At 25.4% G+C, this 24,920-nt stretch overlaps 1 protein-coding gene across 1 annotated transcript; it reads left to right on the top strand.

Moving 5' to 3' along the window:
• Positions 1-1,305: 1,305 nt before the first annotated feature.
• LOC145842943 (uncharacterized) lies at positions 1,306-20,341 on the top strand. Its single transcript, XM_082950417.1, has 15 exons — positions 1,306-2,083; positions 4,000-4,180; positions 4,998-5,094; positions 8,422-8,578; positions 10,158-10,326; positions 10,963-11,164; positions 11,947-12,130; positions 13,951-14,006; positions 14,165-14,318; positions 14,701-14,852; positions 15,472-15,588; positions 15,854-15,937; positions 16,696-16,796; positions 18,952-19,116; positions 19,595-20,341. Exons 1-15 carry the CDS (start codon positions 1,306-1,308, stop codon positions 19,962-19,964), a joined length of 2,967 nt encoding a protein of 988 aa, XP_082806543.1. The 3' UTR covers positions 19,965-20,341.
• The last annotated feature ends 4,579 nt before the right edge of the window (positions 20,342-24,920 follow it).

The raw sequence follows: 24,920 nt of genomic DNA, 5'->3' as shown, positions 1-24,920 counted from the left end.
TCTTAGTAAAGCCTGTTTATTAGTTTATATTATTCATAGCAAAAAAAAACATAGTTTACTTTTTATTTAAATTGTTTAAATTACGTATTTAAATACTTTGGTGTGTACTTAAAGTTACATCTGGTTTTAAGTTTTATTTATGACTAAAACTCGTAATTTATGAGATTACATGAGTAAAAAAAGTAACTCAAGTCTACATTTTCAATGAGAAAATTTTGTTTGACGGAAATTTGTTGTTTCTCTGCTTAATTAGTTAACTTTAAGATTTGTCGAGTCTTCATTTTGCAATTTTTTTATGTTATACTATTTAGGAGAATATTATAGAAAATTTTTCATAGGGGTTTAATTTTTTTTACTAATAAATTTTTAAGCTTAAAACTTAAAATTTTAAAATATAATATTGTATGTTGTAGACAAATAGTAAAGCCGCTTTAAATTACTTAAATTATAGTGCATATCATATCTTTTAATTAGCTCTTCATCGTTATGTACTATTGTTTAAGCTTCTGGAGTTAATTAAGGAAAAAATAAGTAAATTAATTTGTAAAAAAAGACGAACGAGAGATGTCCGTAGAAACTTCACCAAAAAATTTCGGTACATTTCGCACGTAGGCTTTGCTGAAGGCACAACAAGAAACTCAAAAGTACTTGCGTTTGTGTTTTATAAATTATTTGAAACAAACATAAAATTGCTTCTGAGGCATTATTCTTAACGAATGAGCGAAAAAAAAAGAAAAAAATAGCAATAATCTGTCTTATTGTTTGCTGTAGAACGTTCTTTGAAAAGACATATATGCTTCACAGTGGCATAAAGATCGATTTGTACCATAAATATTTGTCGTGTTTTGTACTTGGTAAATGCACAGTTTAAATTATATAACATTGTTAAACTTAAAAAGGAAAGCACGATAATGATTTATATTATAGTCATTAAAACCAAAAAAAAAAATTCTGGGTAGATATTAGTTTTGAAATAAAGTATTGTGTTTTCAGTAATTTTTTGTTACATAGCAGAAAATATTTTGAACTTAACTTAAAATTTATTTTATATCAGAACTTTTGTTAAGCGAAAATTTTTAAAAACTTTAAAAAAAGTACTATTGAAGTTAATAATAGTCTAAGTAAAATAAAACAAGTATTAAAAAATATATATTTTAAGATTCAATTAAAAGTAAATGCAGTCTTTTTCAAGTAAACTGAAATATAAAGTGTTTAATTTTATGAACAGCGAGCTTTACTAAAAATCAGCTGCTATTAGTAATTGAAGAAAAATTTGCGCGATCTAAACATGCCATCATCATCGCAATGAGACGAGTTGAACACGACGACGGAGATTGCAACTGGAACAAAATAAAAAACGATATGAAAGACCACGAGAGGGCGCTGGACGATCTTGTCTTCACCAACACCAGCGTCCCGGAGGAGCTCCTCAGCAGGAACGTGTTCGGGAAGAGGGAGTCTTGCAGCATCACCGAGGAGGTATCCCTGTCGGAAATTTTGCGCGCTTGCAAGGAGGCGGCGGCGGTTTCGAGGGAAATAAAAAGCGTGCCTCACTCGAACCGAAACTCCGCTTCGTCGGAGGATTATGGGTACGAAGGTTTAGTTGATGGCCATCGGTCGCAAGCAGAAGCCCGCGAAAGTGTTTCCTCGACTTCGAGTCTCGTGAAGACAGCAACACTGAAAGCGACCTTAAGTAACCTCGAACGCAACTCTTTTACTCAGTCTTTTGAAAATGTGCGCAAAAGCGGCAAAGAAAGAAAGTCTGGTGCTTTGCTAAAGTGGCAGAAGCACGTCCACGCAGTCTCAGCTTTTCTCGCAATAAAAAACAACGAAAAACCGCTGCTCAGGTGTTCGAGTGACAAGCATAAGCACGAAACGAAAAAAAGTCAAAAGTCTGAATGCAACGGGTATTTAAGATCAGTCAGCGTGGAAAACCCTCAAGGCTGCTTTCCAAGAACGCCGAAGTACGCCAAGGGTAAAAGCAAGGTCAAGAAAAACTTTGCGCCTGAAGAGGCTGGCTTCATCGTTTCGTCATCAAACATATTGAGTCAACCAGCAGAGTTTTTTCGAAGCGCTTACCAAGGTTAGTTGTTTTTTTTTTGGTAAAATTTAATGCAATTAAATTTTTTTTTAAGCCGTTTTTTAATAAAATATATACTAAGTAATAAAATTTATTTAATATCAAATCTTGAACAAAGTTTGTAATAAAATGTTTCATGAAGTCAAACATAACACAAGTTTAAAATAACTTCTGTTTTGAAAATAAAGCACAAAGGATTAAAGATCTATGGTGCACTTGATTGATTATAAATTATTAGTTGAAAAACTTTTAGCTTATTTTAAAATACTAAACTTGTTAAGGTACATCAACAAATATACTTATGTTTTGTATTTATTTAAAGCATTTTAGATATAAGAAAAACTAATGCCTTATTTACAGCTTATTAGGCAATAACTTTTCAAAAATTAAATTAATTTAATTTTCAAAAATGTACTTTAACATAGTAATTTTTCACTACTAAGCAATAGAAAAACAAAACGAAAATTATAGCTAATTCTGTGAAATATTAAGGCTGTTATGAAAATTTATTGATTTTGTTCTTGTACTGCGTAAACTAAAAATATTGTAGTAAAACAAAAACACTGTTTTTATTTATGCTTTGTTGTGTCAGTCATGAAGAAGTATAAATGTAGAAATATGTACTTTTTGAGTAATATATTTTTCAACTTTATAAACATCTTTCTCACAATGAAATGTTGATTTTCGTTGTAAGTTTTAAACTATAGTAGTTTTTTGAGATTCTTTTTTTTAAATATGTGATTTAAAAAAGCGATTATTTAGTTTAAAACTACAAAGTTTTAATTTTATTTTTAAATTCAGCGACGAGATCTTTCTTACCAAAAATTCTCTAGAAATATGAAAACATATCTCACATTTGCAACAAAAATTAAGTCTTTAAACTTTTTTAGTTAGTTCTAATTTTAATTTAAAATAATTAGTACTAATGAAATACTTGTACTTGTAAAAATAGTCTTAAATGCGATTAAAAATCATTAATTACTTATTTTATAAGTTTGAAACATTAGTTTATTAAGTAATAAAGACAAGATTTATATATTGAATTTATAACTTAAATCTGTCCAGGACACAGTCAATGTTTATTCGTGATTTTTCTACGGCTACAAGTAAATAAAACATAAAAGTTTATTTAGAAAAATCTACAAATTTTTAATGCACATGTAAGTTTAAAACGCTTTTAGGTTCAAAACTCTTTTTTAATAAACTATTAGACTATTATTTTTATAAGAAAACAAAAAATAAAAATAAATATTATAAAATTGTTACAAGTAATACTTTTATTTAATCTGTTTTAAAAAAGACGATAGGTATAAAGTATCCGCAAACTAAATTAAACAAGTTTATAAACTTAAAAAGTAAATTTATAGTTAAGTATTATAAATTAAACATAAATAACAGTTTTGGTTAACAAAAAACAATCAAGTATTTTTTATGAAACAAACTTTTCTTTGATAGTCTAATTTTTATAACATTCTTTAGAAGATAAACTGGTTAAAGAATGGTTTATATTAAGTTATTTTCGTTCATAAATTGATAAAAATACACTTATTTCTACAAATATGTTAAAAAAGTAAAAGTATAAAAATTGTATTAAAGACTATGTTACTTTAATTTGTGAGTTTCAGAATTACATTTTTGTAACAAAAAGTATTTTAAATTTTCTTCAAAATTTTAATTTTTTATTGAAATTTTTTATTAAAAAGTGTATGCGTAGAACAATAAACTACAAAAACACAGTATTTGACAAAAAACATAATAATCAATTACGTTATAAAAAAAACTGTGTCCTATGTGTTTTCAATTTAATCTTAGTTAAAAAAAATAAATAGTTATAAATATCATAGAGATTGAATATACTTTAAAAAACGGCCTAAATTATAAATAAGCGAACAAAACGTCAAACTTAGTTTTGTTAATAGGGAAAAAAGAAGCAAAGGAGGATAGTATAAAAGGACCTGCATTATCTCTGACTTATGAACTAAACAACAAACATAAGAGTTCATTTTACGCTAGCAGAGAAAGTAAAGAAAGTATTTTCCAACGTTTCAACAAACAAAAATCTCACAAGGATGAAAAAGCTTCAAAAAAAGCATCTACCAAGTATAAAACTTTTTACTATTAAAAATTATCAATAAAAGATGATCACTAAAGACTTTTTTGGTTTAAAATTAATATTGATTTAGTAAAATACAAAGTAAATTCCACACTATATTTTGTAAATATTTGCTTAACTGAGACTTGTATTGTTAAATAGGTAGGTCGTAGTAAACTTATTTATTCTAGTTTGTTTTAGGAGATATAGTAAAAAATATGATTTAGAAAAATAGTGATAATTTTTTTATATATTTTTATGCACTTTTTTTTCATTGAAAATGAATTATGTCACAGCACATTAAATTCCTGCAAGCATGTAAACATGATTACGTATAAGATAATCGATCGGAAACCTGTTAATAAACTTGCTGTAGTCCTAAACTTAATGCTTTAAATATAGTTTTAGAAAAAGTGTAGTTTTTGTTCGTTTAGAATACTATTATTAATGAGATTATATTTAAAAGTAAGTTATAAAAGTGACATAAAAAGTTTATGATACTAAAAAAAAACTAACACACTGAAAAAAATATCTAAACTATTTCAATAAAAAACAATTGAACACACTTAATACTTAAAAAAATGTACTAAAAATTATGTTAATAAAATAAAAACGTCAACTATTTTAATCTTTAAGCGCTTATTTTTACTAAATTGTTTTAGAAGTTTTTTATATACCAATGATAACAAGTTTAAATTATTTATAACAAAATAAATGCGTAACAGTTTTAAAAGGCAGCTGATAAATAGTCCAATTGCTCAAAAAACTCTTAATATTTGTTTTACCATTTCAAATACAATCATAAACAATGTATATACTTTTAAGGCTGTTGAAAAAAAAGAGCAAACTAAAGCAAAATAATAGTGCTCCAAATTCTTTCAAATCCAACGATAGAAAAATTGATAGAATATGGAGCAAAGAGGTAAGCATAAATAAAAAATTTGAATACAATTTTCAATATTTTTGTACTTTATGATTTAAAAAAATAAGTATAATTAATTTTTTTAGGCCTTTTAACTAGACAAATATAGAATTGTAGAAATAACTAGTTTTTAATGCAAAACGTACTTTTAAAATAAGTTCTATTATAACTGTGTATCAGTAGAAGTGTTGCAGTTTTATATTTGTTTAAATTCAACTGTACGAGATTCAAGACTGTTAAGCTGTTATTTTACTCGATTTTTGCCTGTAAAAGATTGGCATTTAAAGTAAAATACGTAGCTTTAACAGATTTCTGTAAATTTATAAATGCTAGTTATTATTTTAACATTATAACATACTTCATTGGTATGGAACAGGGTTCACCCTTTTGGGCGATTTTAGTAAACCGGAGGACAATAACTAGTTAGGGGACGAAAAAGGTCGATTTTGAAATTTTTTGCGGTCATATATTTTTTTCTATCTAGCTTGATGCTTTACTAGTTTTAGTAAATTTATTGATATTTTACCTGTAGGTAACATTTAAACGAGAAAAACCCATTTTGCTCAAGTAAAATCAGAATAAATTGTTAGTGAAGAACAGGGTTTCCCATACTCATTTTCATAAACTTCCCCTTGGCGGAAATTTATAAATAATCGCTATATTTTTAAGATATCGCCTCTATACTAGTTATTTATCCATTTACTTTTTCGTTGCCTTGCTTAATAACACCACACTAAACTCAAACCACGTAAAACTTCAAGATCACAAACAAAGAAAACTTAATATTAAAAAATTTACGTAAAAGCTGTAAAAATATACACTTCTAACTAAAAGTTTTCGCAAACAAATCCATAAATTTTTAAAAATATTGTTTAGAAATATCTTACTTTTAATGTTGTACATATGACGTAATTAGGCTTTTGATTATAAATGTTACCGTTAAGTTTCCAATTAAATTACAACAGTCTTTATTGAATTTTAGTTAACATATTCTTTTTGATTTTTATGAACAACACATTTTTTTTAATTCCTGAAAAGATTAAATTTACTTTTCAAAATTTTATAAAGTTTACAACAACATTTAAACTGTAAATAACTTTAAGTTTAAAAGTATAGTCATGTTTTTATATTTCGTCGTATATATGACACTTCATAGTTATATTGATAACCTAGAACAAAAGTTAGTTAGTAATATCACTTTGAAAATTCTTAGTACTTGCAGTTTAGTAGTTTTCAACATTACATATGTCCTTCGTTGCCCTAGAAGCTTATTATAATACAGTAAATAAATAATAGTACTTTTTAGTAATTGTATATAAAATGAACAGTTTAAGCAATTGAGATGTATTTTTTTAGCAGAGGAAGAGCTCTAAATCTAAAACAGTTATATTTATTAAATAATTCTAAAATTTTATGATCAGAATAACTCTTAGCTTTTGCACATTCATTAAAAAAATATTAATAATAGAATTTATGTGATCAGAAATATATGATTAAGTCATGATACAACATTAATATTTTAGTAACGGTGTTCTGTTCGAGCACACCTATTATGTTTTATGTTTTTTTAAACTAAATTATTTACGCTGAGTCCAAGACCTAAAATTGTCATTAAATTTTTAAAACTAATTAGTCGGTTTTTAAAAGTTTACATAGACACTTTAGTGTGTATTAACTTTTAATTACTTCACAAGTTTAGAACCTCAAAAAAAACAGTTTTCTTGGGAATTAAAATGATAGGATGCACAAGAACTTACTTTAATGACAAAATCGACTAAATAGCTAATTTATGCTGTAAACTTTTATAATTTCTTGTACCTTTTCTCTATATAAAATAATTATGTCGAGCAAACATTGACAAACGACGCTTGAAACATTTATAATGTTTTTTAACTTACTTTTACCAGGAAAATTGATGTTTGACATTTTGTTAAAAGCAAAGACAAAAACACAGACGGAATAAAGTCACGACTTTGAATAACGAAGCTGAAATTAATGGGAGTTTCGATTTTATTTCAATTTTAATACCAGTAATGTTCTGTGTGTAAAATAAATTATCATATTTATTACTTAACATTTCAAGTTACATAACAAAAATTAAATTCACTACAAATTTATTGTCTTTGAAAAAAAAGGACTTGTTCTGTTATTAATAATGAATATAATTTTCTTTTTATTAGTCGGTGGTTTTAAGATTTCGAAAAATCTCTATAACAGAATCTCAAAATGTTTTTGAACGTTGTTTTTTTAAATTGAAATAAATTCTGTAGCTACCAAAAAAAAACTTTATACAGCATTACAAGCAGTATCGATTATAAAAAAACAGAAACAAGCTTAATTTTGCTTAAATAAACGTAGAGCACTAATAAACCGGGTTGATTACGGGCATTGACCGATGAAAGGCGCAAAATTTACTTTTGATAAAATTAATTTTTATATTAAGAGAGATGCTTTGTAAGCATTTTATCAGAGGAAGTTTTTGGCATTTCTACAACTTGTTTTTTTCATTACACGGTGATCGATTGTCACATTTAGAGCAGCTTTTTTTGCTAATGCTCTGCTTTATATTGGCTGTCAGCGCTTTTAACTTGAAACAACTTAAATTTTATTTGAAACTAACAGAACAGGACAAATTTACTTTTATAAGTTTTTTTAAACAATATATTTTTCGTTTTGAGTTCTTCTTTTATACATGTATAAAAAAAGTTCTAAATAGATTATAAGCGTAGCCTAGAAATAAAGTTAACAAGGTTATCAAATATTTTGTTACGGCAAAACCAAAAAAATATTAGCTAAATGTGTTAAATGCTTTTCAAAATATTTGAAAAGTTACTAGCTTAAAGTTTTACTAGCTTGAAGCAGTTCCAATACTAGAAAAGTTTAATTAGTCATTATTATACAGCTTAATTTATTTTCATTTAACTTAAAATGACTTCTGAACTACTAATCCAAAGTTTCGATGTGTTTTTTCTAAAAAGTTTTCATCGAATCAAAAACTCAAAAGTAAGCTTATCTTAAAACTGTTATAAAAGTTTATATCCACAAACGATTAGTGACGTTTTTGCGCATATTTTGTAATTAATTTAAGTTTAAGATAATATAGATATTGTGGTAAACAATTTATTATTTCTTTTTACCTCAGCTTTTTAATAAACAGTTTCAGAACTTAAAAACTTTAAGCTTAAATATTAACAAGATATATTTACAAAAACAAAATAATTCAACGCTTATCAGACAAACTTAATTTAAAGTACAGTATACTTCGAATTGATAGTCTTCAAAGTTGTATTTGGAAGTTATAAACTTTTGACACGACAATTGTTTTAGGGTGAGTTTGTGTGGGCGAATATGAGCGGAAAGCAAGTGGAGCTTGTCAGTACGCAGCTGTTTAAACTGTCTGAATTGGAATGTGAAGCTTTGAAAAGGATCGCGGTCACCAACTTCAACGAAATGCTGTTAGGAGTCAACGTAGTCTTGCCAAAAAGTTTGTTGTGTGTATAAACCAATTAGTGTTTTTTGTTATACTCACACGTAGCTATCAAAGCAACTTTATGTAACCACGTTTGGAGTTTTATACTTTTCTATTATAAAGGGCAAATATAATAAAAGATTTTGTTGACAATAACTTTAAAAAATAATCTTTTATTTTACTTTGAGCAATTTATAGCCATATTGTTTTATAAACGATTAGTTAAGTTTTATAAAGTGTTAAAGTTTGACCGCAATTGTTATAGTTTAAAACTTCAAAACATTTTAACTTATACTAGGTTTTTCTCTATTAGTATTGATTTTTATCATTATTTACTACTGTGCAAATGTTTATAAGTTTAAAAGAGTTTAGAAAGTATTAAAAAATATTTAAACAATAAGTTGATAATGAAAAACAAAACACATTTTATTTTATCATACTATTTTTTAAGTCTTGACGATATTTGATAAGACCTATATTTGCAGCTTTTAAAAATTATTAAAGGTTTGAATTTTTTTTTTTTAATTTAAGAGAACTAGATAGATAACGATCTTAATTTAACATTTTTAATCAAAGAACAGTACAATAGTATATAGCAGTACAATTTGATGAGCTTAACATTTATTTTCAAAAAGTAACTAAAACTTTGTAATTTTATATTTAACACATAATAATTTTATGTAATAAAATAAACAAAAAAGTTTATGTTCTTAGTAGTAAAATTATAGAAAAAACTAAAAACATTATTTTAAGCATTTTAAAATATAAATTAAAATATAACATTTAGAAAAAAAATTATTTTGATAAGGAATTTTCAAAAGGTATTTTTTATCTGTTTTTTAAACAATCTAACGAATTTTTTGATCTGAAAATTTTATTTTATAAAACTATAATTTTAAGATTTAAAAATACTTCAATATTAAGAAAACTTTACTTACACAATAAAAGTTACGACAATCTTAAACAATCAATCAAGGTAATCAAGTAGCAAATCAAACCACTTAATACATATGAGTACGTACTACGTAGTAGCTACCGTAATAACCGTATTAACCAGGTAAAACTAACAATAACCGTTTAAAGTCATATATGTGTATAAGTTCCATATGCTATAATTTTTTTTAAAGTAATTACAGATCGAAAATGCTTTCTAAATTTACATAACAAAACAGATATTTAAGTTAAACACAGCAGAAAAGAGTTTGAAAACTTACATTGTTTAATTGTTTTTAGATGAATACAATAGTGAAAAACAAAAAAACTCAATTAAGAGAAGATATCTTCAGTTATTAACAAAAGAAAAACCTAAAGATAAAGGTATACTAAATTGGTTTTTAAAGTACTATAGATAAAAAAGTTTTTAATCTATTTTATTTACTTGTAAATTAACCATACAAAAATTTTCTTAAAAGTTTTACTAACTTGTTTCAACTATTATTAACAAAATTAAACTTAATATTGTTTTGAGTTACTTGTAAAAGTTGTTATTCAATTTAGAAAGAAGCTTAAAAAGTGATTGAACTAAATTAAGAGCATATTTTATTTTTCAAATCAAAAAAAAAAACTAAATGTTGAATGCCAATTGAAATTTCAGATCATGTTTTTGGAATTCCGCTAACTCAGGTAGTTGAGAATGACCAGCTACTCAGACTTCAAAAATCTGAATCTTTTGCTCAAACGATGAGCAAGTTGAACGAGGAACAGCTTTTCAACTCATCCGTTTTCAATGAAAAAGATAATAACTCCGTCGCTTCAATCGATGAGTATGTAAAAAACAATTACCGCTATTAAAATAATTTAATTAAATTAAATTGTAATAGAAAGTCTTAAGAAATCAAGCTTTTTATGATAAACATAATTGTAAGTAAAAAATTCTATAGTTCAAAGAATTACCAATAAAACATCAAGCTAGTAATCGATTAGCCTTTTAATGTAGAACTAACTAATAAGTATGTTTATTTCAAAAAAAGTTTTTAAGTGCATCTACAAACGTGTTTTATATTTTCTATGAACATTTATTCACATAACTTGTATTACAAATTTTAAGTTAAAATTGTTTGTTTGATTAGACTAAGGTAGTACTTAGGTATTTTGAAAATTTATTTTATTTTGTTAATAATTTATGTACTTTTTAAGTTAACGTTTTATTTTTTGTATAATACTTTGTATTCATCTTTATATAATACTTTTTTAATATAAATTACATAGTATACAAAGATAAATAAATCTGCATCGATTAATCTAATAAATGATTTTCTTGAACTAAAAAATTATGAAAATATACTTTGTTAATATAATAAACTCTACTTTTTTGATTTTCTCTAATTAGTGTTTCTTATTTTGAATGCTTTTAAACGCATTTATATTATTTTGTTATGTTAAAAATGGCAAAAATTTAGATCAACCTCAATAAATTACGTTTGCGAGACACCGGACAATGAAAAATCTTCGGAACATCCAAATAGAGCTTCTTCTCTGCCCCATACCCCGCAACCAATCAGAAGCTGTATGACGTCACACTCGTTTGACAAAAGCAACAGTGCAACGCCACAGTCTCCCACAGTAACACTGCAACTGCCAGCTAGACCTTTAAGAAGAAGGGTCGGTGATTTTTAAAACTTCTACCGTTTGATATAGAAAAATAATAAAGTTTTACTATTATTAATAGATAAATATTTTTGATAAACTTAAAAACACTAAAAAGGGCTTAAACTGAAAAACTTAATTTTTATGCTTAGCAATATTAAAATTTACTGGTTTGTTAACATTTTTTTTACGCCCTATAAATGATATTTAAATACTAAACTTACAAACTAAAATGCAAAACTTGTGTTAAAGTTCTATTTTAATCTACTTACGAAAAAACTTAAATGAACTTTTGCTGTTATCTATGCGTAATGTAAACTACATTTTTTTTAAACACTTAAAACGCTAAAAAGAGTAAAAAAAAACTTGTTTTGTTAGCTTGAAAGTGCACAAAACACAGATGTTTTTAAATCTAATATTTAAGTAAGGCTTAACTGTTTTCACACAACTAGATTATAAGGCTAAGATTTATGATAAGTTAAAAATGATTAATGAGTGTTTTCCTATAGTTTCTTATTAAACAATCTTAGTTATTAATTTTTATTTGTAAAATTTATATAAACTATATCAATAAACTCTAACAAACTCTACTGTATTTTATTCTAAAGATTTCGTGTAATTGCTTTATAATATAACCTTAATTTTTTAACAAAGAAAATCTTGAAAGGACTTAGATTAATATTTAAAAGTATAATAAAATCGAACTTGGTATACAAAGTTATTGATACATTCTATACCAATAGTAATAATTTTAAGTACTTTTAAGTACTTTTAAGTACTTGTTTATTTTTTCATAGGGTGCAATAGGAGCAGAGTGTACGCCTGCAATTGATACAAACCAGTCGCAACTCTTGCAAGCGCTGTCACTTTCTGTGTCTAGCAGTAGCCAAGATCAACAGAAAAAAGCTAGCCTTCTCACTCCAACAATGTCTCAAGTCCCGTATGTAGTTCAAAAATGCTGTGACTACATTACCAAGTGTGGTTTGTTGCTTTATTATATTTAATATACAGTCATTATTAAACCTTTAATGTCTATGCGTATACAAAAATTTTTATTCTACATTTGCATTACATGTTTTTAATTTTTGATTGAACGCTATCCAATCAAGATAGTTTTTCAATCCCACTTTTTTACTTGAATAAACTATAACTATCTTTTTAGAAAAATTTTAAAAGAAAAATAATACATTTAAAGTGATAATTCTAAATGTTGTACGTAAAGCATTTAATGCTATCTATAAAACAGGTATATATTCTTGTTTTAAAAGTTATCTTTTGTAAACAAGTCTTTTTATACTTTTGAGTGAAACACTTTTGAATATATAAACACGTAAATAAATTAAACAAAACTATTTTACTATTCTGGACTAACAACAAGCAACATCTTATCTCGTTTTAAAATAATATTTTTTTAGTTAAAGATATTCCTAAGGAATAAGCTTTGTAGAAAAAGGTATATTTTGTTTAGTTCTTGATAAATTATTTTATCTTCTTTATGTTAATGAGCCTTTATATTTTCAAATAACATCAGTTTATTTGTTTCAAAATAAATCTGTTACAACTAAATACTGTATATGCATAGGTTTGTTTTGCTGCTTTAATATTTTCAAAACTGAAAAAAAAAACTGAAACATTTATTACTTAAGTAACTTAAAAACCATAAAAAAGTATTAAAAATTTGTTTCTATCTATAAGGCGTAAAAGTAGTCTATTTATAGCAATGAAAGATGCGCTGAATTGTATTTTACTTTTATCAGTAGTATTAAAAGTATAGATCATTAAAGTTTTGTATAATTGAGCTAGACAGAATTTCTTAGCTAGAACTACATCTATACAATAAACTACAACCTCTTCTTCTAGCTTGTTGTTTATTACAAAAATAAACTTTCAATTTCAAAATTAGCACCTATACTTTTGGACTAAATTACGTTTTTGTATTAAGAAAAATTATGTATGAATTACATTATAGCTACTTTTTATACTCATTTGTAAAACAATACAAGTCTGTTTATTAAGGCCGTTAATAAAAAACTGAAAATTATTTACATTTTGTATACTCTTAACTTTAAAATTTTCAATAAACTTTTTTCAGCAAACTCAATCTTTGATAATCAATTTTTCAAAATATTTAAGATATATAAGAAATAAAGTATGCTTGTTTAGTCATGTATAATGAATTGGTGTTTAATTACAATGTTAAACTACACTTAGTAAAAAACAAGTTTTTGAAAGTACATACCTGAGTTTATAAACTGTGTAAACATTTTTGACATTTAGACCAAAATTACTAGCGACTCTAAGTGTACATAGTAAAGATAATTGCTTAAACTTTTTAAATTGTTTTGAACTTCAATTCATTTTTTTCAGAAAAATATTAAAAGTTCTATAAGTGATCTCATACAATTTAATTATTATTTTTGTTTCCAAGTGTTATGTTGCACAACACAACTGTAATAATAACAACATGTTTTAAAAATTATTAACGAGTTTTAAATTAGAATGTAACAATCTCTGGAATTTTCTAAATATATATTAAGCTTAGTTTAATCTTTTACAGCTCAAGTAGCTTCAGTTTTAAAATGGAAACTACTTTTTTGAACAATCAATTCAACAGTAAAAATAATTTTTTTATAAGGTTTTTTAAATGCTTATTATGATCCTCAAACGTCAATATTACTTAATTAAGTATGTAAATACTGGTTTTATAAATTAAACGAAACTTCGATATATTTAAAATATTATATACTATTGATTTATTAGTTTTTTAAGTATGAAAGTTTTAAAACTGCTTTTTGTTTTAGGATTAGACATTCAAGGTATCTTCCGTGTAGCAGGTTCGAAAAAACGAGTAAAGCAGGTCAGAGTTTTTTTTATTAGTTACTTATGACGTAACAACTTTTAGATAGAAATTACTGTTATTAAAAAGAACGTCTTTAGAAATTATAGCGAAGAGCTTTTCATATGCATTAAAAGTAAAAATAAATATAAAGTTGTATACAAAAGTTATCAACATAGTTGCGTGAGGAGTTTGATCAAGGAATAGACGTCACAATTGCTGAAACGTACAACCCTCATGACGTAGCTGCACTTCTCAAAGAGTTTTTTAGGGACTTACCAGAGGCTCTCCTCACAAAAGATCTTTACCCTGCTTTCGTTAAAACTGCCTCAGGTAGGTTTTTTTGCTGTAGTACTTAATTGTAAGGTTTTTTTGCAGCTATTTTGTAAGAGAATATGATTAAGTACATTATTGTAGAACATACTCAGCTTATGTTTATGATTAGTAACATAACTCTTTTTATTAAGTTTAAATTTTGTCTAAGTTTAAAAACTAACAGTGTTTTAGCTAAATAATAACCAAGCAAACCGTTCTTTAGAAAAAATAAACTTAAAAAATGTTTCTTAAAAAAATAAGAAGTCCTTAAGTGAAACGGTTTTTATAATACACAACTTTACTGTTTAAAAAATTGTTTTTGTGTAAAGAAAAAACCTATATAAAATATTTTTTTTGTTATCAACCAATCCTTGTAAGTAACAACAAAAACTTAAAACAGCTGCTTGCAATAGCGAGATGAGGACACGCGCAGTCAGATATCTTCTGTGGTTGCTGCCAATACCAAACAGGGATTCCCTTCACACGTTGCTACAGTTTCTATCTAGTGTGTCCCAGTTTTCTGAGGACAAAGAAAACGCAGACGGAACTGTCGTAAGTAGACTTTTTTAAGTTTTTCGTAGAGTTTACCATTCAAGTATTCACATGTTTGCAATTAGTGTTGCTTATCTCCTTTTATAAGTTGGTTTAAAGATATAGATGTTTTTTTCTAGTTCTTATGTTATTAGACAAGCTTTTAAGTATTTTTTTAAACACAAATTCAGTGAATTTTCGTTTAGTAGTACTCTTTTATTTCATTTCATTTAATTGATTGTTTTATAACTAAATATTTAAATATTTAGATGATAAAAAAAATTGTATTTAATAGCTCTATAGTAGTAAACTTAGCGTAGTTATTTAATAGCTCGTGAGAAATTTTATAAAAATGTGGTGTTCGACTCGATAACCAAAAGGTTTCTTTGTACACCAGGTCCTTAGACCAAACTTTTTAAGCGTTTTTTTTTTATTGTTCAATCAACTTAAAAACAAGGTCCTAATTATTTTTTTCACTTTTCTAAAGTAAAAAAAAAAAAATTTTTTAAGAATATTTTTAAGTTAGAAAAAATACCTTCTTTTTAAAACAAGTGATACTTTTTTTTTTGTTAAAGTTTTTACTTTTTTTTAAGACGTTACATATATAAGTATTTTAGCAAATTATAAAAAAAAACTAAAGGTTGTCGGAAACAAAATGAGTGTTACGAATTTAGCTACAATATTTGGACCTAACTTGTTACATAACCACAAAAACGTAGCCAATAACAACAGTGTTGCTGACATCACGATTCGAAAAGTTTGTAAAATTTACTTTGATTTAAACTTGGTAGGAAAAAAAATTGTATCGGTAATTTCATTAAATCATGGTAAAATTTTTAGCCTAAACTATTTATTAGAGAAAGTTTATTAGAACAACTAATGTTAGAAAAAACAAGTTTAAAATTTAAGAGTGTAAGATCTTCACATAATAATAGTTGAACAACTACAACTTTTTTTCAATTTTAATTTAATTAGTATCTTTTTTTTCTGTTAAATTAAAAAATAAAATTGTTAATTTTAAGGGATCTGACAGTAGTATGGAAGACGCTTCAAACGTGATCAAAGCTATTCAGCACATGATCATTAATCACGTGTCGTTGTTTCAAGTTAGTATACATTATTGTTTAAATTTATATGTTGTTGTTATTTTGCAAGTTCTAAACGATATACTTTTTAAGCACATTTTTGCTTCTAGATTTATAAAAAATACTAATACTTACCCCAAAAAATTACATCTTAATTTTATTTAAGCTAATAAAATTAAATTGTTTATCATTAAAAAAAATAAAACGATTGTTTTGTATATTTCATTAGTTTAGCTTTTATGTACTTTTAATTTAATTTAAACTAGAAGTGTGAAACGTACAGCCAGCTATTTTTTTTTAACTTAAAAACTAACTTAAAAGAAAATATAATTTATTTTTAGTAGCAAATGTTTAAAAATATACTTTCAATTTGCTTACAAGTATACATTAGTGTTTATTAAATGTAAATTTTATTTAGTTTTGGTCTTAAAGATTTTTTTTTGTTTTCATACTTTTGGTTTTAAATTCACGCTGCTAACGAACACTTTTTAACAAATCCTCGAGAAATTTAATTTTTTTAGTAAATCTATGCCCTGCCACTAGAAAAGTAGCTCAACCCTTATAAAAACCAAACTAAGTGTTGTTTGTATCAAAGTTGTTCTTATTTTTATTTTAACACATAACATACCAACTAGTTCCGTATACAAAATTTTGTAATAAGAAAATCAAACAAATGCATTTCTAAAGTGTTATGCCAAACTGTATATGGTAAAACATAACATTTTTAAATAAGAAAATTCAGGAGTATAGTATTTAGAAACCTAAATGTACATTTCCAGGTACAAAAAGAAAACCACGATCAACTTTTAAGTCAACTTAAAGAAACAGACCCAGAAGCAGTAGACTTCATCCTACGAAGAAAAGCTGCTTCCCAGCTTGGGTTAGCATTTTATATTATAACACTTTTAATTCCTAAAAAAACAATCAGACTTTTTAAAATTAGAAAGAGAATTTTTGGATTTTAGAAACTTATACTTCTTATAAGACTGCTGTTTGTTTTATTGTCAAAATTGCAATTGAAAGTGCATTTTAGACTTATTAAACAGCTTTAGGAAAAAAAAAAGATTTAAAATAGTATTTTAAGCAAACTAAATCAGTTGTAATACAGGTGTAAATAAAAAGATTCTTATAGAAAATCGATCATGTTTAGTTACTGTTATGATAACACAAACATTAACAAGTTCATCTTGTCAGAAACTAGTAACTATAAGTAATATTTATGTGTTATCATAACAGTAACTAAATGTATATGTATGTATTTTATCAATAAGAACTACTTTAAAACAAAACGTTTAATTTCAAGATAGACAGTATGTATGATTGCCAAACTTATCTACTACTTACACTTAGAAAGTCTTTATCCAGAGTGTAAGAGTCATTGCTTTAAATAATTTGTATTATAAACAATTCATTCAGTATTTAATAAGGTTTTCTAGTTTTTTTATATATTTTCAAAAATAGTACGTTTAATTTATCAATATTAGGTGTGACTTGAATAAGTTCTGAATTTATTACTAATCAATTGCTCACATTACTTAATAGTGTATGAGCTGAACACGCTACGCTAGTAAATTAAGAAAAAGTATTTTTTGTATAAATGAAGCTTGCTTTGTTCATTACATAATCGATTTTAAAATGCAGTGCACATATTATCTGATTTTTTATATTACACAGTTATTTTAACTTTATACAACAACTGAATAAAGCTCTATTCTAAATATGTGTAAAAAAAGATGTACATAAATAAAATGAAAGCATAGTTATGTAGTTATTTAAATTACACAATTTGTTGTAACAAAGTATGGAAAAACTGTAATTTTCCCCAAGCTTTTTAATCTTATATCGTGGTCAATATAGATGTAATCTTTTGATCAGGTAGTATATTAAATAGAAACAATTAAAAACATATAGTGTCTTAAAAATGTAGAAACAATCATTTTAATGAAATTTTTAAAATAAAGAATGTAAACCATACAAAAATAATGGGCTAAAAAGATGTAAAATTAAAGTGAAGAATAATGAACATGACCTACTGTACAACTTTTCCGATAAAAGGAGACTAAAGTGTAATTCACTTCTTAAGTTTTTATAAGAAATGTATTTTGCTCTTTTGAAAATACTTTTAAGCTACCCAAACTATTGTTGTTAAAACAAGTTGAACTGTCTATTAAGTGTTGACCTATTGCTGAATTACTGTTAATTGTTTCCTGTTCCCTACTAACTTCCAAACTACTGTTTTCAAATCAGATCTTATTGAGTAATTTTTTGTTAAAGTTGATTAAATCTATTTATAAAACTATTGCTTGTTCTACCTACGTAAATTTGTACACAAAGACGTAAATTTTCCACTGTTTGTGTAATGAGATGCTTCATGAGTTTGTTTTAAACTACTAAAATAGATAAATCATTGTTACAAAGTCTAAATGCTAAGTAGTTAACGAACACTGCATTTCAACAAATATTTTTTATTATTAAACAACACAGCTTAAACATCTAATTGAGCTATTGTTTAAAATTATGCACCATTACAATAGTAAAATAACTAACTTTTTTTTTTAAATCAACTTTCTTGGAAAAATTAAAAATCTAAAGTAAGAACTTAGAGAAAATTGAAAAGTTTATTACTTCAACATATTTAGCCATGTTACATAGTGTAAATTTATAGGGAAAAATATTTGTTTGACGTACAAAATGTGTAGCAAAATAACACTAGCTTCAAAAGAATACTTAAACAAACAAATGAAAAATTAGTAGCTATCCTCTTAAAAGTAGAATTTATGAATTTTACACAGTTTTACAATTTTTTTTTGTTCTATAATACTTTCTTAAAAAAAAAAACTTGTAAGTTAAGTCACAAACCGTTTAAAACAATTAATGTTTTGTTTTCACTAAGTTCTAACAGAACAATAGAATAAGAACTTTTTTATAGCTTAATAATCAAATGCTTTAGACATTTTCTTCTATCAAACATTCATACTTACACAAATATAGTTTTAGTATCCTAGATATAAAAACTAATCATAAATTAAAAACAGTTCACCTACATCTTCCGTTTCGACTGAGTTAGAAGAAGCGTTGTTGGCTTCTGTTGAGAAGTCTTTAGATTCTAATGATGACGATAATGACAACAAAAGCAACCCCAGCTGCTACTCAAATAAAAGAGAGGAAAATTTGAAAAACATAGTCAAGGGTTTCACAGAGTAAATATTTTGTTTGCAGTTCACATTGAGAAGTTAAAATAAGTTATTTTGTTTGGTCCTCGTGTTTAGAAAAGAAATTTTTGTAAAAACTAGTAACTCAATTTGGTTTTGGTAAAAATGAGTACAAAAATATAAAAACCGTTTAGCTTAAACTTAATTTTGAACTAAGAAACACGTTTTGTGTAGTTATTTTTATATATACCTATTAATTATTTAAATTAACTAGACAAACTAGTTTAACAACTTTATACGAAGCAAATACAAGTAATTAATATAATTTGTATCTGTCTTTATTTTAAATATACTTTATCTGTAAATTGTTCCACTTTAAAATCATGGCATACTTATCATGAATTTGACGAAATAAAACTAAAAAACGGCTTTAGTTGTTAGGAGTTTGTTCTTTTTAATTACTAACGAGTGAACTTTTAAGAAAGATTTAATTTTGTTTAGCTAACTATTTGTAATACATTAATAGTGAAAGCAATCAAAAAGTCCAAACGGATAGAAAATCTGACCCGCAAAGGACACTGAGAAGACCGAGACGACAATACGACAAGTCGGACGACACAGTAAGCAATAAGAACAATTTCAACATCAACAGCAACAACTCCAACACATTAGTTGATGACAGTAAGTCACAAGCCAGAAAACTGACGTGTGTTGACGACAACACTGCTTCTTTGCTTGTAAAAGTTAAGTACGATTGCGATTTGCAATTTTTCAAGGACCGGTTGTCAAGTATATCGCTGAAGCATCGGGGTACGTATAAAGTCGCCGGCCGTGAGACAAACAAAGAAACAAACAAGCACAAAAAAATACATTCCTACCCTGAAACAGAAGTGTAGATATTTTTTAAAGATTTTTTTTGTCACACAATGTTTTCGAAAAAAAAAAAATATAAACTGACATTTATAACTTAAATAAAATTTTGTATCGGTGAAATATAAATATTTTTGACTTCACTACATCATAAAACAGATTTAAATGAATTTTTTTTCTTTTTTTATAACTTCATGGTTATTTTTAAATGTTTTAATATAATCTTAGTTTTCTAATCGTTTGAAATTTCTAAAGTGTTCTTTGATTTATGCAAGAGACATTAAAAGTATAAGCAAAATCTCTAGAAATTTGATAAATGCACACATTCGTAAACAAGTTACTATCATAGTCCATTATGATTTTATTTCTCTTATGGATAAGTTGTAGATAGAGTTTTTTATAAATTTCTGATCTTCTAGCTCTTAATACTTTTACTTTATAAACTTTTTTAGCAAAATCTATGTAACTAAATGCAAAGTTTAATCTAAACATAATGAAAAAAAGTATTGTGTAAAATTTCAAATAGTCAATATGTATTGAGGAAGTGAGTTAAACTGGATTTAAAAAATAGTTTTATAATATATTTGCATTTAGAAAAATTCGATTTCTTTAATATATTAAAAAACACAATTATTTTTACTTTAAAGTATTTAGTTAATGTAACTTTATGTATCTTCAACAAAGTTTACTTTAGAATTTTTATTTCTTTTATGAAATAAATCCGTAAATGTATTTCTCAGTCGTAAAAAATAGTTTATCTTTAGCGATGCTTTTCAATAACCTGTAAAATATGAGAATTATTTTAAATAATCAATTGTAGGTTAAATGTAATCAACATTTTTTTACTAATGACATTTCTTAATCTAATTTTTATTTTTCAAATTCATGTAAATAAAAATTACTGTTTTTTCAAAAATTTTTCCTTATACACATTAGTTTTTGCACCATTTAAGTTAAAAAAAGTTGAAATAAGTTTTTTTAAGGCTCTTATCTTTCTTGACCCGTTATCTTTTCTGTGTTTTGTATTCTTAACTAAATTTTAAACTTTAATACGTTTTATTTTTATTTTTTACTTATTAATGTTCGTATAGAATTAAACAAAAATAAATTATGACTTGTGATGATTAGTACAATTTGATTGATGTCGCTTCATACAGAGGTTGCTCCAGGGGCGTATCTAGACTTTTTTTAGTGGGGTAGCACAGTTTTTATTTTTTAAAATAGGTTGCAGTAACGTACCTCTTAGTTACGCATTTCTCAGGTAGGCACTGCCGGTTTAGTACGCACTTTTTAGCCGAAAAATGATGTATAAAAAATTCTTTTTTTTCCTACTAAAAAATTAAAACTTTAACTTAAAAATTAGAAAACAAAGGTATTATAATTTAAAATAAATAGTACTGTAGCAAGTTCTAATAAGTTTAAACTAAAGGAACCACTAAAAAAGTATGAAGTAACTATTATACTAGTATAACTGTATATCAAATCAAGTATTTCAAACAAACATGTTACAGTTTGTTTAATTTAATCAAGTTAGCCTTGTAGTTAAGAAACAATTTATAGAATAACTAAAACTGTAATAAATAAAAAAAAAATATTCAACTACTGAAAACTTAAAAATGTTACTATAGATTATGTACTTTCAAAATTTTCTTTTAAATTTTGACATTAACTTCCTTTACATTTAAATTTATTTTATTAAAATATTTTTTTTACATAATTGAATTTATAAAAGTTGAAATGTCATTAAAAAAATATATAGTTAAACTTATACAATATCATAATAATTCATTTAAATGACTATCAAATGTGTAGCCTAATCTGATTGTGTAAGTCCTAGACATATATACAAAAAAATTATATGCAAAATAAACTATATTAAATATAGTTTTGAAGAAAATATTGAAATTTCATTAATGTAATGTCGTGGTCAAGTTGTTAAAATTATATGGACAGTTTTTATTTTGGATAGCTATAAGCATCAAAACTTAAAAAGTTGTTGTATATGTGCTGACCATGCAACATTTAACCCGATTTTCAATTGCTATGTAGTTAAAAAATAATTTGGTTTGCTGCACTAACTGTAGTATATTTTGGTAATTACATTGAACATTTTTGATGTAAAATTGTATTTACTAGTTCATAAACAAAGCATAATAAATATTTATTCACACTGTTGAGCAATTTAAGATGAAAATTTTAAACAACTAGTAAAAAGTTTCCCTTAACAAAAGTGAAACTTTAGAGCAGGGGTCGGCAGGCAGTTGGTGCTCGCGGGCCAAATTTCAAGGTTCCAAAATCTTCGGGGGCCACAGTTTTAGTTTTAGTTATGATTTTAGTTTTAGTCACATTAAAAAAAGTTTTACTTTTGTTCACTTTAATAATTTAATGATATTTAGCTACACATAGAATGCCTTTATTAATTAAAATAATTCATTGGAGTAAAATTTACATTGACATATATACTTAAGTCTTAATTAACTGTGTACTTTTTTAATATAATTAATGCTCGAATACTCTAATATAGTAACTTATTATTAGTTAGTTAGCTTTTAACAAGGTTTCCACTTTAGAAAAGTGAAAAAACTTGCAACTGGTCAAGCTCAGATACCTAACTAAAATATCTTCAGTATAAAAAGTACACAATGTATAAGTAGACCAGAAAAAATTACAAATAGTTAACTACACTACAGTCATAAAAACTGTTCTGAGAATTCAAAGATTTATTTAAAGTGTTTGAAATAAAAGTATACCTGATTTTCTTTTAAATGTCTCAAAAAAGTTTAACCTAGTTTGAATTTTTTTAATTTTTAAACTAGACTGTACGTTTGGCAACCCTTTCTAAAATAAAGTCACAAAATAAAGAAATAACGAAGTTTATTAACAGTGAATTAAATATATAGCAAAAATAATATCATAAGTCAGCTTGAATGGACACTTACGTTTCTTAAAAATTTTTAACAAAGTTTAAAAATTTATTAAGCAATTAATAAAGTAGAAACACTTAACTTTTTATTAAACATTATAACGATTCTTTATCTGCAATAAAGATGCTGTATATAAAGAGTAAATGTGAAATATAAGACGAGCTATAAAAACTAAAAAACGTTAGTTAGGAGTTATGGCGAGAAACAAAAAAGTAGCTATAATAAGATTCAATAAAGCAAATGATTATATTCAGTTTCTACAGACTGATCAGAAAAAACTGTTAAGGCAAGTTATAAAGTATCAAAAATAATTACTAAAAAGAAGACACCGTTTAGAATTAAAAACTTTTTTAAGAATTTATTTTGTTTATTTCTTCAATGACAACAAGAAGTCGTGTTTAGTAAATCTCTAAAGATTATAAAGCAACATAAATCAAATTAGAACTTAAATCAATCATTAAGATGAGAGAACTGGTACAACTAATATTGCTCATCTGAGAGTTTTTATTAGAGGTGTTTTTATTGACTTTGATATTTTAGAAAAGTTTCTAGGTTTAGTTGCAATGCACAACAATAGGTAAAGGCGTTTTAAAAGCAAAGATGCAATGCACTTACATAAAGTTTTTGAAAGTATAATTTTCAGCTTTTTTTTTGGTATAAAATTAAATTACATTTAATAAAAAAACTGTCTTTAGTAATATAGCAATACTAAAAAAAAACTGTTAAACTACTTTTAATGCGTTTAAAAAACTATCTCTATATTAAATTTTTTGTGTCAAATCGAAATTTCATACTTTACACGTAAAAGATGTTTAAATTTCTAGTATTTTTCACAAATTCTCAAATTCAAGGTATTTCTAGAATTTTTAAGCATAAATTTTCAAATTCCGAGCTTTTCCGGGATTCAAGTTTCTTAGCAACACTAATTGTTCACACCTATATGTATACCATTATATAAATAATATTTCAAATTTTAACAGCTGCAAGACTTGAAGTTTAATATATATTATAATTCAAACCAACACTGTAAATTGAACAAAACATACATCATAAATTCAATTTGCCATTCATAAAGCAAAAAAGCCTGCCTAATAACCAAAAAATAACCTAATATTTTACTATACAAATATTTATTCAAACAAAAAACTGAAAAAATTACAAAATTGACTTGAGATTTGAAATCTACAGATAGTCATAATTTAAGTGTGTGGCAATTTTTAGTTGTTTATTTGCTTGAATTTGAGCTATTTTGATTAACAATAATACAAACCATTCCTAAATTTAGTTTGTTTAAATAGATAGTTCAAAAAAACAGTAACTGTGTATATTAGTGCTTAAAAATTAACTTAGTTTGTCAAAAAAACATTGTTTGAAAAATGAAAATGTATACCTATCAAAAAATATTTTAATTTATATCATGTATTGTTTCAAATGTATCTTTACACACCTAGATACTTCATGTATAAACACTAAATTTAGAAAATTATGAATTAATTAAACTTAATCTAACTCAAGTATTAAATAAAATGTGGTTTAAAATGGGAACCGCTCATTTCCAACCCGCGATCATTTCCCACTCAATCAAACCCGAGAACCGCTTACCAACCAAGGGTTAAGGGTAACAGTGATGGTAAAACATAAATTAATAATAAATAAAAATAAAACAAAATATAAAAAAATAAAGAAATAAATAATAAAAGCTAAAAACATTTTTGAGTGGTGATTGTGCGCGGGTGGGAATTGTAAGTATGCCGATTAAAATATGAGCATCTTTGTACATTTGTGTGCATAGGGATTAGTTTAAAGTGCTAAAAAAACTTATAAAATTATCAAAATGCGTAAAAATCAAAATAAACATTTTTTCTTACAAATATGTTATTTTAAATGTTTTTGTGCACAATCAAGTATAACTTTTAGTATAAAACGTCTACAAAAAAACTTAGTTTTAAAAAACATGTAAAAAATACCTAAACTTGCTGTTGTAAAAAGAAAGTTATGATGAAACTGGGAAAAAACCTGGTGGAATGCTAATCTGTCTTTTTTACATTTTTAAGCTGG

The sequence above is a fragment of the Thalia democratica genome, chromosome 8 (assembly GCF_965202585.1).
Source record: "Thalia democratica chromosome 8, ktThaDemo2.hap1.1, whole genome shotgun sequence".
Classification (NCBI taxonomy): Eukaryota; Metazoa; Chordata; class Thaliacea; order Salpida; family Salpidae; genus Thalia; species Thalia democratica.
Note: the sequence above shows the minus strand (reverse complement) of the source record. Positions and strands in the feature narration are given on the sequence as shown.

What these genes read in the sequence shown, in the direction of transcription:
- LOC145842943 (XM_082950417.1), top strand. Translation starts at nt 1,306, where the DNA reads ATGAGACGAGTTGAACACGACGACGGAGATTGCAACTGGAACAAAATA. An exon ending in TCAAAAAAAGCATCTACCAA is followed by an intron (nt 4,181 to 4,997) that starts GTATAAAACTTT and finishes TATACTTTTAAG; the next exon opens with GCTGTTGAAAAAAAAGAGCA. An exon ending in CAACGTAGTCTTGCCAAAAA is followed by an intron (nt 8,579 to 10,157) that starts GTTTGTTGTGTG and finishes TTGAAATTTCAG; the next exon opens with ATCATGTTTTTGGAATTCCG.